This window comes from Eriocheir sinensis, unplaced genomic scaffold, assembly GCF_024679095.1.
Source record: "Eriocheir sinensis breed Jianghai 21 unplaced genomic scaffold, ASM2467909v1 Scaffold83, whole genome shotgun sequence".
Classification (NCBI taxonomy): Eukaryota; Metazoa; Arthropoda; class Malacostraca; order Decapoda; family Varunidae; genus Eriocheir; species Eriocheir sinensis.
This window is the reverse complement of record NW_026112197.1, coordinates 596,759-610,675: the sequence shown is the minus strand read 5'-3', so window position 1 is coordinate 610,675 and position 13,917 is coordinate 596,759. Positions and strand designations below refer to the sequence as shown.

Sequence of the window (13,917 nt, the reverse complement as noted above, 5' to 3'; positions counted from 1 at the left end):
AACTGGAGGAGGCTGTGCCGGAGTTGCCGTGAGAGGGACAGGAAGAGGCGGTGGCCGGGTTGGCGTGCGAGGGACAGGAGGAGGCGGTGGCGGGGGTGGCGCTTGATAGATAGGAGGAGGCGGTGGCGGGGGTGGCGTACGAGGGACAGGAGGAGGCGGTGGCGGGGTTGGCCTCTGAGGGACAAGAAGAGGCGGTGACGGGAGTAGCGTGGGAGGGACAGGAGGCAGCGGTAGCGGGGGTATCGTGCAAGGGACAGTAGGAGGCGGTGGCGGCGTTCGATAGATAGGAGGAGGCGGTAGCGGGGGTGGCGTGCGAGGAAGAGGAGGAGGCGATGGCCGGGTTGGCGTGCGAGGCTCAGGAGGAGGCGGTGGCTGGGGTGGCGTGCAAAGGGATAGGAGGAGGCGGCTGGGGGGTAGCGTGGGATAGACAGTAGGAAGCGGTTGCGGGAATGGCGTAGGAGGAAAAGGATTAGGCGGTGGATGGGTTGGCGTGCGAGGGCCAGGAGGAGGCGGTGGCCGTGTTGGCGTGCGTGGGACAGGAGGAGGCGGTGGCTGGGGTGGCGTTCGAGGGACAGGAGGAGGCGGTGGCGGGGGTGGCGTGCGAAGAACAGGATGAGGCGGTGGCGGGGGAGGGGGCGTGCGAGGAACAGTAGCAGCCTGCGGCGGGGGTGATGTTCGAGGGACAGTAGGAGGCGGCTGCGGGGGTGGCGTGCGAAGAACAGGATGAGGCGGTGGCGGGGTTGGCGTGCGAGGGACAGGAGGAGGCGTTGGCGGGGGTGTCGTGCGAAGAACAGGATGAGGCGGTGGCGGGATTGGCGTGCGAAGGACAAGAACAGGCGGTGGCGGGGGTGGCGTTCGAAAGACAGGAGGAGGCGGTTGCGGGGGTGGAGTACGAGGGAGAGGAGGAGGAGGTGGCGTGGGTGGCCTGCGACGGAAAGGAGGAAGAGGTGGCGGTGGTGGGTTGCGAGGGAGAGGAAGAGGCGGTGGCGGGGGTGGCGTGCGAGGGACAGGAGGCAGCGGTGGCGGGGGTGGCCTTTGAAAGAAAGGAGGAGTCGTTGGCGGGAGTGTAGTGCAAGGAACAGAAAGAGGAGGTGGCGGGGATGGCGTGTGAGGGACAGGAGGAAACGGGGGCGAGGTTGACGTTCGAGGGACAGGAGGCAGCGGAGGCGGGGGTGGCCTTTGAAAGAAAGGAGGAGTCGTTGGCGGGAGTGTAGTGCAAGGAACAGAAAGTGGAGGTGGCGGGGATGGCGTTTGAGGGACAGGAAGAGGGGGTGGCGTTTGAGGGACAGGAAGAGGCGGTGGCGGGGGTGAAGTGCGAGGGACAGGAAGAGGCAGTGGCGGGGGTGAAGTGCGAGGGACAGGAAGAGGCAGTGGCGGGGGTGTAGTGCGAGGGACAGGAAGAGGCAGTGGCGGGGGTGTAGTGCGAGGGACAGGAAGAGGCAGTGGCGGGGGTGAAGTGCGAGGGACAGGAAGAGGCAGTGGCGGGGGTGAAAAGGAGGAAGAGGCAGTGGCGGGGGTGTAGTGCGAGGGACAGGAAGAGGCAGTGGCGGGGGTGAAGTGCGAGGGACAGGAAGAGGCAGTGGCGGGGGTGTAGTGCGAGGGACAGGAAGAGGCAGTGGCGGGGGTGAAGTGCGAGGGACAGGAAGAGGCAGTGGCGGGGGTGTAGTGCGAGGGACAGGAAGAGGCAGTGGCGGGGGTGTAGTGCGAGGGACAGGAAGAGGCAGTGGGGTGGTGGGGTGTGGAAGTGAGGGACAGGAAGAGGCAGTGGCGGGGGTGAAGTGCGAGGGACAGGAAGAGGCAGTGGCGGGGGTGTAGTGCGAGGGACAGGAAGAGGCAGTGGCGGGGGTGTAGTGCGAGGGACAGGAAGAGGCAGTGGCGGGGGTGTAGTGCGAGGGACAGGAAGAGGCGGTGGCGGGGGTGTAGTGCGAGGGACAGGAAGAGGCAGTGGCGGGGGTGTAGTGCGAGGAAGAGGCAGTGGCGGGGGTGTAGTGCGAGGGACAGGAAGAGGCAGTGGCGGGGGTGAAGTGCGAGGGACAGGAAGAGGCAGTGGCGGGGGTGAAGTGCGAGGGACAGGAAGAGGCAGTGGCGGGGGTGTAGTGCGAGGGACAGGAAGAGGCAGTGGCGGGGGTGAAGTGCGAGAGACAGGAAGAGGTGGCGATGGGGGTGGCGTGCGAGGGACAGGAGGATATGGCGATGGGGGTGGCGTGCGAGGGACAGGAAGAGGTGGCGATGGGGGTGGCGTACGAGGGACAGGAGGATATGGCGATGGGGTTGGCGTGCGAGGGACAGGAGGATATGGCGATGGGGGTGGCGTGCAAGGGACAGGAAGAGGTGGCGATGTGGGTGGCGTGCGATGGACAGGAAGAGGTGGCGAGGGGAGTGGCGTGCGAGGGACAGGAAGAGGTGGCGATGGGGGTTGCGTGCGAGGGACAGGAGGATATGGCGGTGGGGGTGGCGTGCGAGGGACAGGAAGAGGTGGCGATGGGGGTGGCGTGCGATGGACAGGAAGAGGTGGCGATGGGAGTGGCGTGCGAGGGACAGGAAGAGGTGGCGATGGGGGTGGCGTGCGAGGGACTGAAAGAGGTCGCGATGGGGGTGAAGTGGGAGGGACAGGAAGAGGTGGCGATGGGGTGGCGTGTGAAGGGACAGGAGGATATGGCGATGGGGGTGGCGTGCGAGTGACAGGAAGAGGTGGCGATGGAGGTTGCGAGCGAGGGACAGGAAGAGGTGGCGATGGGGGTGGCGTGCGAGGGACAGGAAGAGGTTGCGATGGGGGTGGCGTGCGAGGGACAGGTAGAGGTGGCGTTTAGGGTGGCGTGCGAGGGACAGGAAGAGGTGGCGATGGGGGTGGCGTGCAAGGGACAGGAGTATATGGCAATGGGGGTGGCGTGCGAGGGACAGGAAGAGGTGGCGATGGGGTTGGCGTGCAAGGGACAGGAGGATATGGCAATGGGGGTGGCGTGCGAGGGACAGGAAGAGGTGGTAATGGGGTGGCGTGCGAGTGACAAGAGGATATGGCGATGGGGGTGGGGTGCGAGGGACAAGAAGAGGTGGCGATGGGGGTGGCGTGCGAGGGACTGGAAGAGGTGGCGATGGGGGTGGCGTGCGAGGTACATGAAGATATGGCGATGGGGGTGGCGTGCGATGGACAGGATGAGGTGGCGATGGGGGTGGCGTGCGAGGGACAGGAAGATGTGGTAATGGGGTGGCGTGCGAGGGACATGAAGATATGGCGATGAGGGTGGCGTGCGATGGACAGGAAGAGGTGGCGATGGGGGTGGCGTGCGAGGGACAGAAATATGTGGTAATGGGGTGGCGTGCGAGGGACAGGAAGATGTGGTAATGGGGTGGCGTGCGAGGGACAGGAAGAGGTGGCGATGGGGGTGGCGTGCGAGGGACAGGAGGATATGGCGATGGGGGTATCGTGCGAGGGACAGGAAGAGGTGGCGATGGGGGTGGTGTGCGAGGGACAGGATTATATGGCAACGGGGGTGGCGTGCGAGTGACAGGAAGAGGTGACGATGGGGGTGGCGTGCGAGGGATAGGAGGATATGGCGATGGGGGTGGCGTGCGAGGGACAGGAAGAGTCGGCGATGGGGGTGGCGTGCGAGGGACAGGAAGAGTCGGTGATGGGGGTGGCGTGCGAGGGACAAGAGGAGGCTGCGGCGAGTGGTGGCGTGCGATGGACAAGTAATGCACAGGGCACCAGTACAGGTGCATAACACGGATATTTGTGTTGGCTGCTGGGGGAACTGGGGTGCCGAGTGTGTAGGGAAGGGAAATGAATAGGTGTACTACTAGTTAGTCTTGGTGTGTTGTGACAAGTGAGTGTGTATTTGTTTTCTTAAAGAGTCTATTGTACCGCAGTCTAAAGTCTGTAGGGGGAGGCTGTTCCAGTCACGTGTGGTGCGTGGAAAGTATGAGTCCGTACATGTGTCCGTGTTTGTGTGATACGTTTGGTATTTTTGGCTGAGTGTGTTACGAGTACGCTGACTGTTTGCGTCCTGTAAGTATGTGTGTGGGTCAATGTCAATGTAAGTGTATGTGATCTTGTACAGAATTTTAAGTGTGTGCTTGTCTGCACATGTGAAGAGGTTACATATTAATCTGTTATTTGATCTGTGTTATGATGCCTGGTGTTCAAGTTCATTGTTTATAATGAACCGAGCCACCTTGGTGTTGATTAGTGCTAACTTATAAATGTTTGTGTGTGTGTGTGTAAGGATCCCACACCGTGGAACAGGATGCTAGTGTTGGTCTCACAAGTGTGTTGTTCATCAACGCTTATTTGTCTCTGGCCCTTAAGCCTGCGTCAAGTGAGAACCTATTACCCTGGGACACAGGCAAGTATCTAATGTCTAAGTTAAAAGTGTTTGCTTTCCCAGAAAACCCATTTATCCATCAGCCTGATAGGGTATCAGGACACCTCTCCTCCCGAAATTGACCTTTCTTTCGGCCACCTCTTTTAATTATTTTTTGGGAGCAGCGAGTAGCGGGCTTTTTTACTATTGTTTTCTTTTTTTGTGCCCTTGAGCTGCCTTCTTTGTTGTAAAAAAATAAAAATGGGGGAAGATGAACAGGTGGTGTGCCATCTGCCTAGGCTGGGCCTATGAATTTTAGAGTAAAAGAGTCGACATTAAGATGGTACAGCAAGACACAGAAGCTAGAGGGAGTAGACTGGCATGTAGGAGACTGGGGGAGCAAGCTGATGTTTAAAGCAAGAACGAGAACCCCGCAGCTAAATGGCAGGAATAGGGAAGGGGGAAACCAGAACTGTAGCTGTAGGACAGGGGAGAAAGAATTAGTGGAACATCTAATAGTAGAATGCAGCAACTATGAGAGGCAGAGAGGGGAGTTATTAGTAGCACCAGGGAGGAGTGGGCTAAGAGGCTGGAGGAGGACAACGGGGCCATCGCACGGTACGTGTTGGATGGAGATGCAGTGCTGGGAAAAAAGGGCACAAATGCTTGAATAAGCGCACGGATAAGCAATGTCAGTAAGTTATTCCAGCAACAAACTGAAAAGTAAAGTGTGATAGTATATTGCAGTGAAGAAAAATTAAGCTACACAGCACAATTGAAAGGAAAAGTGTGTGAATAAACAGGAGAGACGCCCGAGAGGAGGAGGACAGGTCAAAAGAAGAAGAGGAAGAATGTTTGTTTACATATCCGCCTAAATGCGTTCCATTTACGGCGCGAAAACACGGACCTGGGTCTGGGTTTATCCCTGAACATGGTTCCGGGTTTTGTGTCAAATGGAAGATGCTATAAGTGTTTAGAAGTCCTCGCCAGCACTCCCAAGTTAATACCAAAGTTAATAGTAGGTATTAGGCTAATAGTTGTTGAGGATACACTTTGAGAGTGAAGTTAATACTAAAGTCGAAAGTTAATACCAAGTTTAGTATTAATAGTTGTCGAGGATACGGGCCCAGGATGTTCAGTGAAAGAGGATGAAAGCCAAAGCTGGTGGTGAACATTGAAATCTCCTAGGATGGAGATTTCAGCGAAGGGAGAGTGGGTCAAGATGTGCTCCACTTTAGAATTCAAATAGTCAAAGAATTTTACATAGTTGGTCTGTTGAAAAAGATGTGTCCTCACGGTGCACCATGGTGTCCAGAAATGGGAGCTTCTTATTTTGTTATATTTCATGCGTGAAGTTTAAGCAGGAGTCGTTCTTGAATTCGGTGATTAACTCGTTGATGTGGCTCATGGTGTCAACGCTGATGAAGATGTCATCGACGTACCTCGCGTAGATTTGTGGTTTGAGTTGAGGGTGGTGTGCAAATAGTCTTTCTTCGATGGACCCCATGTAGAAGTTGGCGAAGAGGACGCCGAGGGGTGATCCCATGGCCACACCGTCTCACTGCACGTACACCTTGCCGTCGGGTCCGTAAAATGGTACTTCTTTAGTACATGCTTGTAGAAGGAGGCGTAGCGAGGCTTCGGGAATGTTGAGTGGCTCCTCGTCTTCTAAGTGGTAGATGCGTTGACAGATGAGATCTATGGTTTCGTCGACCGGTACGTTGGTGAAGAGTGATTCAACGTCCATGGATGCCATGATGTTGGAGGGACGGGTAGTCTTCAGGAGATCGAGGAACTCTGTTGTGGACTTCAAACTGAAGGAGGCTGGTGTGAATGGTGTGATGAGTTCGTTGAGGTGCTTGGCGAGTTTGTAAGTAACTGATGGTGTCTGGCTGATAATGGGACGTAGGGGGTGGCCTTCCTTGTGGGTCTTGACGTTGCCATAAGCGTAACCCAGTCTGTGGTCGCCTTCGATGAGGGGGAGCTTCGTACTGCTGTTGTTGTTAGTCTGGCGGATGATACGGTTCAACTTTGTCTTGATATCGTTCGTTGGGTTTCTTGTGATTCTGCTGAATTTTGTGGTGTCGGTCAGGATGGTTGCCATCTTATTCAAGAAGACATCTTTGTCAAGAATGACAAAGATAGATGACTTATCGGCCCTGAGGATGACAATGCGATCGTTGCTCTTCAGTTCTTGGGCAGCAGTTCGAAACTCAGGTGTGAGGAGGGAGCTGCGCTGGTGTCCTCTTGTTATCTTTGCTTCTCGGATGATTTCGGCTTGTAGGTCAGGTGATGTTGTTACCCTCTTGTCGTTCTCGAGCTTTTGAATGTCTTCGAGCAGCATTTCCAGTTCTATGCGCTTGGTGAGCGTTTTTCCTGAGGAGGAAACACATGGAGGACAACACCATAATATTGACAAGAGAAAACAACAACAAGAGACTCAAAATGACCGAGGCAGTGCTAATTTACACACAGAAACCTGCAATAAACATACAGCAGCAACCCGATACGTCACTCCCGACAAAGAGGCAGCGAGCGCCAAGCTAAGCTATGATTGGCTGAGAGCCGCGCACACTAACGCGCAGGCTCAGCGAGGCAATATATAGCCCCGCCTACCAAAATCCCTCGAAGAAGGAGAAGCAGCACACTCACTCCTTCTCCTACACCTGCAAAGAGAACATCTCCTGAAGATGGCCGAATAGGCCGAAAGACGTCTTGAGACATGGATCTCCATTACATACAACCAAAAGACCGCGCCACAGAGCGTGAAATAGAAAAAACAACTTATAAAGAGAATAATGCAAAATCTGCTGTTGATTTTAATAATATATATATATATATATATATATATATATATATATATATATATATATATATATATATATATATATATATATATATATATATATATATATATATATATATATATATATATATATATATATATATAAATATATATATATATAAATATATATATATATATATATATATATATATATATATATATATATATATATATATATTTATATATATATATTTATATATATATATATATATATATATATATATTCACCCCACTGCCCACCTATATATATATATATACACCACCATATATATATATTTTCATACACATACTTTTTTAATCAGGGCGTGGCATTCGCTGACGAAACGAAAATATCACAACCATTAATGGCAATGGTGCTGCTGCGTGTGTGTGTGTGTGTGTGTGTGTGTGTGTGTGTGTGTGTGTGTGTGTGTGGATGGTTTATAAGAATCTAGCAAGGGTTTGCTAGGCAGGTCGATCTGAATCTTGAGAATCAATTGTTACCTTTTCATTAGAACAGTCTTGCACTTGTTTGATCTTCCCGTGAGTTTGATAATATAGATGCACACTTCTTAACTTATTATTAGAACAGTCTTATTCTTGTTTACTCTTCCCTGGGGTTTAAAAATAGAGAACCACTTGTTAACTAATCTTTATGACTTTCTTACTCTTGTTTACTCTTCCCGTGGCTTTGAAACTAAAGAACCACTTGTTAAAACTAATGTGGTGTGTGTGTGTGTGTGTGTGTGTGTGTGTGTGTGTGTGTGTGTGTGTGTGTGTGTGTGTGTGTGTGTGTGTGTGTGTAAATATTTAATGACGCGCACTTTGAAAACAGGATCAGCTTTTAACGAATAATCTGCCTAGCAAGAGCTTACGCATTTTTACGTAATCCACTCCCTCCATTATCACATCACCTGTTGTTGCTGTTTTTTTGTCCTGCTTTTTCTCGTCTCTACGAGTAAGAGGGTGTTGCCTCGGTACAGAATTCATGCAAGGTTCTCAACGTTATTTACTTTTTTATTTTACTTTTTAAATCTAAGAAAATATAAGTATCGGTGAAGAGTCCGTAGATTTATAATGGACACAAGGCCTTGAGGGTGTCAGCTGGTGTGCATTTTCGTGGTGAGCGAGACAAAAGATGAGAAGTTAATTTGAAGTGATTTATATATTTACACGTAGTAGCGGTATTGGAAAAAAATAATCTTCAGCTCACATTAATTATGGAAAACGAAGGGAGTTAACATATAATACGGAGTTCTCGATTATTGTTTTATTTTATTTTATTTTATTTATGTTTTTGCTTTAGTTGTTGTTAGGTATTATTTTTTTTCTTCCTCTCCTTGTTGATTTTGTTCTCATTATTATTATTTTCCTCATACTTCTTCTTCTTCTTCTTCTTCTTTGTCTTTTCTTCTTTATCTTTTCTTCTTCTTCTTCTTCTTCTTCTTCTTTTTCTTCTTCTTCTTCCAGGACGCTAGCGTTCTTCAGGATGAGCTAAGCAGACTATATGATTGGGCGGGGAAGTGGCAGATGGAATCCAATGTCGGGAAGTGCAGTATTCTGAGTGTAGGTAGGAATAACCCCTCACACAATTATATACTCCTTAAATGACACTCCGCTGAGTAGGTCTGGGTGTGAGAGGGATTTAGGAGTCTTAGTGAGCACTGACCTCCGTCCTAGAGCTCAGTGCATTCAAGCTAAGAATCGTGCAAATAGGGTACTGGGTTTCATCTCGAGGAGCGTAAGCAATAGGAGCGCAAGCAATAGGAGCGCTGAAGTCATCCTCAAACTCTACATAGCATTAATTAGACCTCATTTCGATTATGCGGTTCAGTTCTGGTCACCTTACTGTAGAGTGGATATCAAATAGTTAGAATCTGTACAGAGGATGATGACAAAAATTATTCAAGGGGTGAGAAATTTGCCTTATGAAAATAGACTGAAGCATTTAAATTTATACGCTCTAGGAAGGCGAGGGTTACGAGGTGACTTGATCGAGGTTTAAAAATGGATGAAGGACTTTAATAAAGGGTATGTAAATAGGGTTTTGGTTGTAAAAGAGCAAGGTAGAACACGTAGCGACGGTTTTAAGCTAGTTAAATTCAGATTCAACAAAGACATAGGCAAGAATTGGTTTACCAGTAAAGTGGTGGATGAGTGGAACAGGCTTGGGAGTCATCTTGTGGGTGCCAATACCATAGATGCATTGAAGAAAAGTTTGGATAAATTCATGGATAGTGAGGTTAGGTGCGGTTAGACTTACAGGAACTGCCTTGTATCGGCCAACCGGCCTCTTGCAGACTCCTTACGTTCTTATGTTCTTTTATTGTTGCTGTTGTTGTTGTTCTTGTTCTTGTTCTTGTTCTTCTTCTTTTTCTTCCTCTTTTTAATAATTTCTTCTCATAATTAATGATCGCTTTGTCCTTCCATTTAGTTATCGATATGTTTCTCTGTCTCTATCTTGCACTTCCTTTAGACAATTAGTCTCCCTTCCTTCCTCATACTTCCTCACTCCCTCTTTATGCCTCCTTTTATTTTTTTCCCATTCCGTTCTTTCTATCAATGGAATATTGTCGGCTGCAATTAGTTTAACGTCGGTGGCAGTAAAAACATTCGAGTCTATTATAGATGAAAATATCCGTGACCACCTAGTCCTAGAGGAACAGCGTGATCAATGGCCCCCACCATGGGTTCATTAATCAAGGGTAGATCTTGTCTGACTTTATTTTTTTTTATTTTTTTACAAAAAGTGGCAAATACGTAAGGACGACAGTTATGATATTGTATATCTTAATTTTAGTAAAGCATTCGACAAAGAACCTCACCAATAACTTTGACAACAATTAAAGCCCACGGGTTTGAAGGTAGATGGATCATGGTGTGGTTCAGTGACAGGAAGCAGAGTTCTGGGTTCAGGTAGTACATGGGGATAATGGGATTGGGTTCGAGGTACTAAGTCTGATGCAAATATCACGATACTTTGGGCGGAGCAGGTGCGGGAATTCCCTACCCGGCAGCATTGTCGCTTCAACCACAACAAGGCATAGAATTTCATATGTCGGTTGTTTAGTATTTGATATAGTTTTTAAATTTTTGTATATGGTAAAACAAGTCTATATTATGTTGTGAATGTATCGAATTTTAGGATAGTAACGATGATTTATGTATGGAAATGAATTCAACCGTGTGCTACCCAGCGACGTTGTCATGTCTATGGTCAAGGTCGCCGGGTGACCCCCTGTGGACCTCGGGTTGCCCCGGGCCATTATTCCCTGGTAGAGAGGAAGCGGGTGAGAGAGGGGGAGGGAAGGTAGCGGTAGCCAAGGTCCAGCCCATGAGACAGATGCAAGGATTTCTTGACAACATTTTATCAGTGTCTTTTTACCGATACCCTCGCTACACTTGACCCGATAAAAACAGTTCTATTTTGTGAGCTTTGTTCTCCGTTCATTTTGCAATTGGCAAGGAACCTATAATATGGCCCCTCGGGCCAAATTTGTGGCTTTACCGTGTAGCAGCGACGGGCCAAATTTGTGCCATGATATAGACCCCCCAAAAATAGATGATGCATAAACCGATCACAAAACGCTTTGGTATATATTATGAAATGATTTGTGTGAGTGATGATTTTTTTCTCATTTTTCTCGCTCAGAAGGACCATTAAGAAACATGATCCCTGTGGCTACAGGGTTAATAGTCCATTCATATCCTTGTGTATCCGTGTTATTTCCTTCACCTCGTTCTCCACTGCTCTCCCTCTCTCTCTGTCCCATTCCCGGTCTCCCTCAATCCTCTCTCTCACCTCCCAACCCTCCGTCCCTCCCAGCCACTGTCACTCCCTTAATCCCATAATCGTCACTCCCTTAATCCCCATAATCCTTAGATCGCGATATTATTGACAATTAGTCCCGTTCTAATGCGTTTACAAACCCAACTCATTAATCGATTCCTACTTTAATCTCTCTCTCTCTCTCTCTCTCTCTCTCTCTCTCTCTCTCTCTCTCTCTCTCTCTCTCTCTCTCTCTCTCAAGATTAAGTAATATGTATAGTGTTTTGATGTGTTTCTGTTAATATTTTTGAAACTATGAGGTTTGTGGAGAAACGAGAGGGAGGAGGAAGTGGAGGTGGAGGTGGAGGTGGAAGTGGAGGTGGAGATGGAAAAGGAGGAGGAGGTGAAGGTGGAGGTGGAAGTGGAGGTGGAGAAGGAGAAGGAGGAGGAGGTGAAGGTGGAGGAGGAGGTAACTTTATTATCTTACAGTCCTCATATAAGGCAACCACGAGGTCTGTTTTTTTTTTCTTTTTAAAGGAGGAGGAGGAGGAAGAAATAAACACAAAGAGAGAACAAACAACAGCAGGCCTGCTGGTCCTTACGAGCCTGTTTGTGATAAGCTACACTAACTATCTAATCAAAGGTGGAAGATGAAGGACAGCAAAGGCGAAGGCCGTGGTGAGCAAATCAGGGAAGTAAAGTAACGGAACAGGCCTTCCTGGCGAGCGTCGCAGGGCTCAGGGCTCCGGCAGGGCGCCTCAGCTCCCCCGGAGCGTCCACGGAGGTGTCGGAGATCCCGGGGTCCGGGGGTTGGGGCGGCTTGAAGTGGCAGCAAGACATGCAGTTACTGACCTCTTATTAGCCAGACGACGCGTTAATGACACGTTCCAATGGAAGGTTCGACGCATGGGGAGGTACAATTCCCCTAAGCAAGGCAAGTGTCATGCCAACTACGATAAAAAACGAAAAATCCAAAAAAAATCCAAAAACAAAAAATCCAAAAAAAATTGTCTTGTTTTGCTTTGTTTAAAGCGTCTTGTATGTTTGTATGGCGGGTCTTCTCTGGGGAGAAGGAGACTAACGCGTTCCAACATACAAAACCAGGAAAAGACGACATGGAAACACCGAGAGAAGGAAGGGGAAGAAGGGAACACCAGAAGAAGGAAAATGAAGAGAAGTAACACTAGAAGAAGGCATATGAAATAACACAAGAAGAAGGAAGTTGAAAAGAGTAACACAATAAAAAGGAATTTGAAAAGAGTAACACAAGAAGAGGGAATTTGAAAAGAGTTACACAAGAAAAAGGAATTTGAAAAGAGTTACACAGAAGAAGGTATTGAAAAGAGTAACACAGAAGAAGGTATTGAAAAGAGTAACACAGAAGAAGGTATTGAAAAGAGTAACACAGAAGAAGGTATTGAAAAGAGTAACACAGAAGAAGGTATTGAAAAGAGTAACACAGAAGAAGGTATTGAAAAGAGTAACACAGAAGAAGGTATTGAAAAGAGCTACACAGAAGAAGGTATTGAAAAGAGTAACACAGAAGAAGGTATTGAAAAGAGTAACACAGAAGAAGGTATTGAAAAGAGTAACACAGAAGAAGGTATTGAAAAGAGTAACACAGAAGAAGGTATTGAAAAGAGTAACACAGAAGAAGGTATTGAAAAGAGTAACACAGAAGAAGGTATTGAAAAGAGTAACACAGAAGAAGGTATTGAAAAGAGTTACACAGAAGAAGGTATTGAAATGAGTAACACAGAAGAAGGTATTGAAAAGAGTTACACAGAAGAAGGTATTGAAAAGAGTAACACAGAAAAGGTATTGAAAGAGTAACACAGAAGAAGGTATTGAAAGAGTTACAGAAGAAGGTATTGAAAAGAGTAACACAGAAGAAGGTATTGAAAGAGTTACACAGAAGAAGGTATTGAAAAGAGTAACACAGAAGAAGGTATTGAAAAGAGTAACACAGAAGAAGGTATTGCAAGAGTAACACAGAAGAAAGTATTGAAAAGAGTAACACAGAAGAAGGTATTGAAAAGAGTAACACAGAAGAAGGTATTGAAAAGAGTAACACAGAAGAAGGTATTAAAAAGAGTTACACAGAAGAAGGTATTGAAAAGAGTAACACAGGAGAAGGTATTGAAAAGAGTTACACAGAAGAAGGTATTGAAAAGAGTAACACAGAAGAAGGTATTGAAAAGAGTTACACAGAAGAAGGTATTGAACAGAGTAACACAGGAGGAGGTATTGAAAAGAGTTACACAGAAGAAGGTATTGAAAAGAGTTACACAGAAGAAGGTATTGAAAAGAGTAACACAGAAGAAGGTATTGAAAAGAGTAACACAGAAGAAGGTGTTGAAAAGAGTAACACAGAAGAAGGTATTGAAAAGACTTACACAGAAGAAGGTATTGAAAAGAGTAACACAGAAGAAGGTATTGAAAAGAGTTACACAGAAGAAGGTATTGAAAAGAGTAACACAGAAGAAGGTATTGAAAAGAGTTACACAGAAGAAGGTATTGAAAAGAGTTACACAGAAGAAGGTATTGAAAAAAGTTACACAGAAGAAGGTATTGAAAAGAGTAACACAGAAGAAGGTATTGAAAAGAGTAACACAGAAGAAGGTATTGAAAAGAGTAACACAGAAGAAGGTATTGAAAAGAGTAACACAGAAGAAGGTATTGAAAAGTGTAACACAGAAGAAGGTATTGAAAAGAGTAACACAGAAGAAGGTATTGAAAAGAGTTACACAGAAGAAGGTATTGAAAAGAGTAACACAGAAGAAGGAATTTGAAAAGAGTTACACAGAAGGTATTGAAAAAAGTTACACAGAAGAAGGTATTGAAAAGAGTAACACAGAAGAAGGTATTGAAAAGAGTAACACAGAAGAAGGTATTGAAAAGAGTAACACAGAAGAAGGTATTGAAAAGAGTAACACAGAAGAAGGTATTGAAAAGAGAAGCACAGAAGAAGGTACTGAAAAGAGTTACACAGAAGAAGGTATTGAAAAGAGTTACACAGAAGA

General features: G+C 47.3%; 1 protein-coding gene across 1 annotated transcript; it reads right to left on the bottom strand.

Moving 5' to 3' along the window:
• Positions 1-5,859: 5,859 nt before the first annotated feature.
• LOC126994604 (uncharacterized) lies at positions 5,860-11,734 on the bottom strand. The gene is made up of 2 exons (XM_050853917.1): positions 11,632-11,734; positions 5,860-6,677 (listed from the first exon to the last, which is right to left on the bottom strand). Exons 1-2 carry the CDS (start codon positions 11,732-11,734, stop codon positions 5,860-5,862), a joined length of 921 nt encoding a protein of 306 aa, XP_050709874.1.
• Between the last annotated feature and the right edge of the window lie 2,183 nt (positions 11,735-13,917).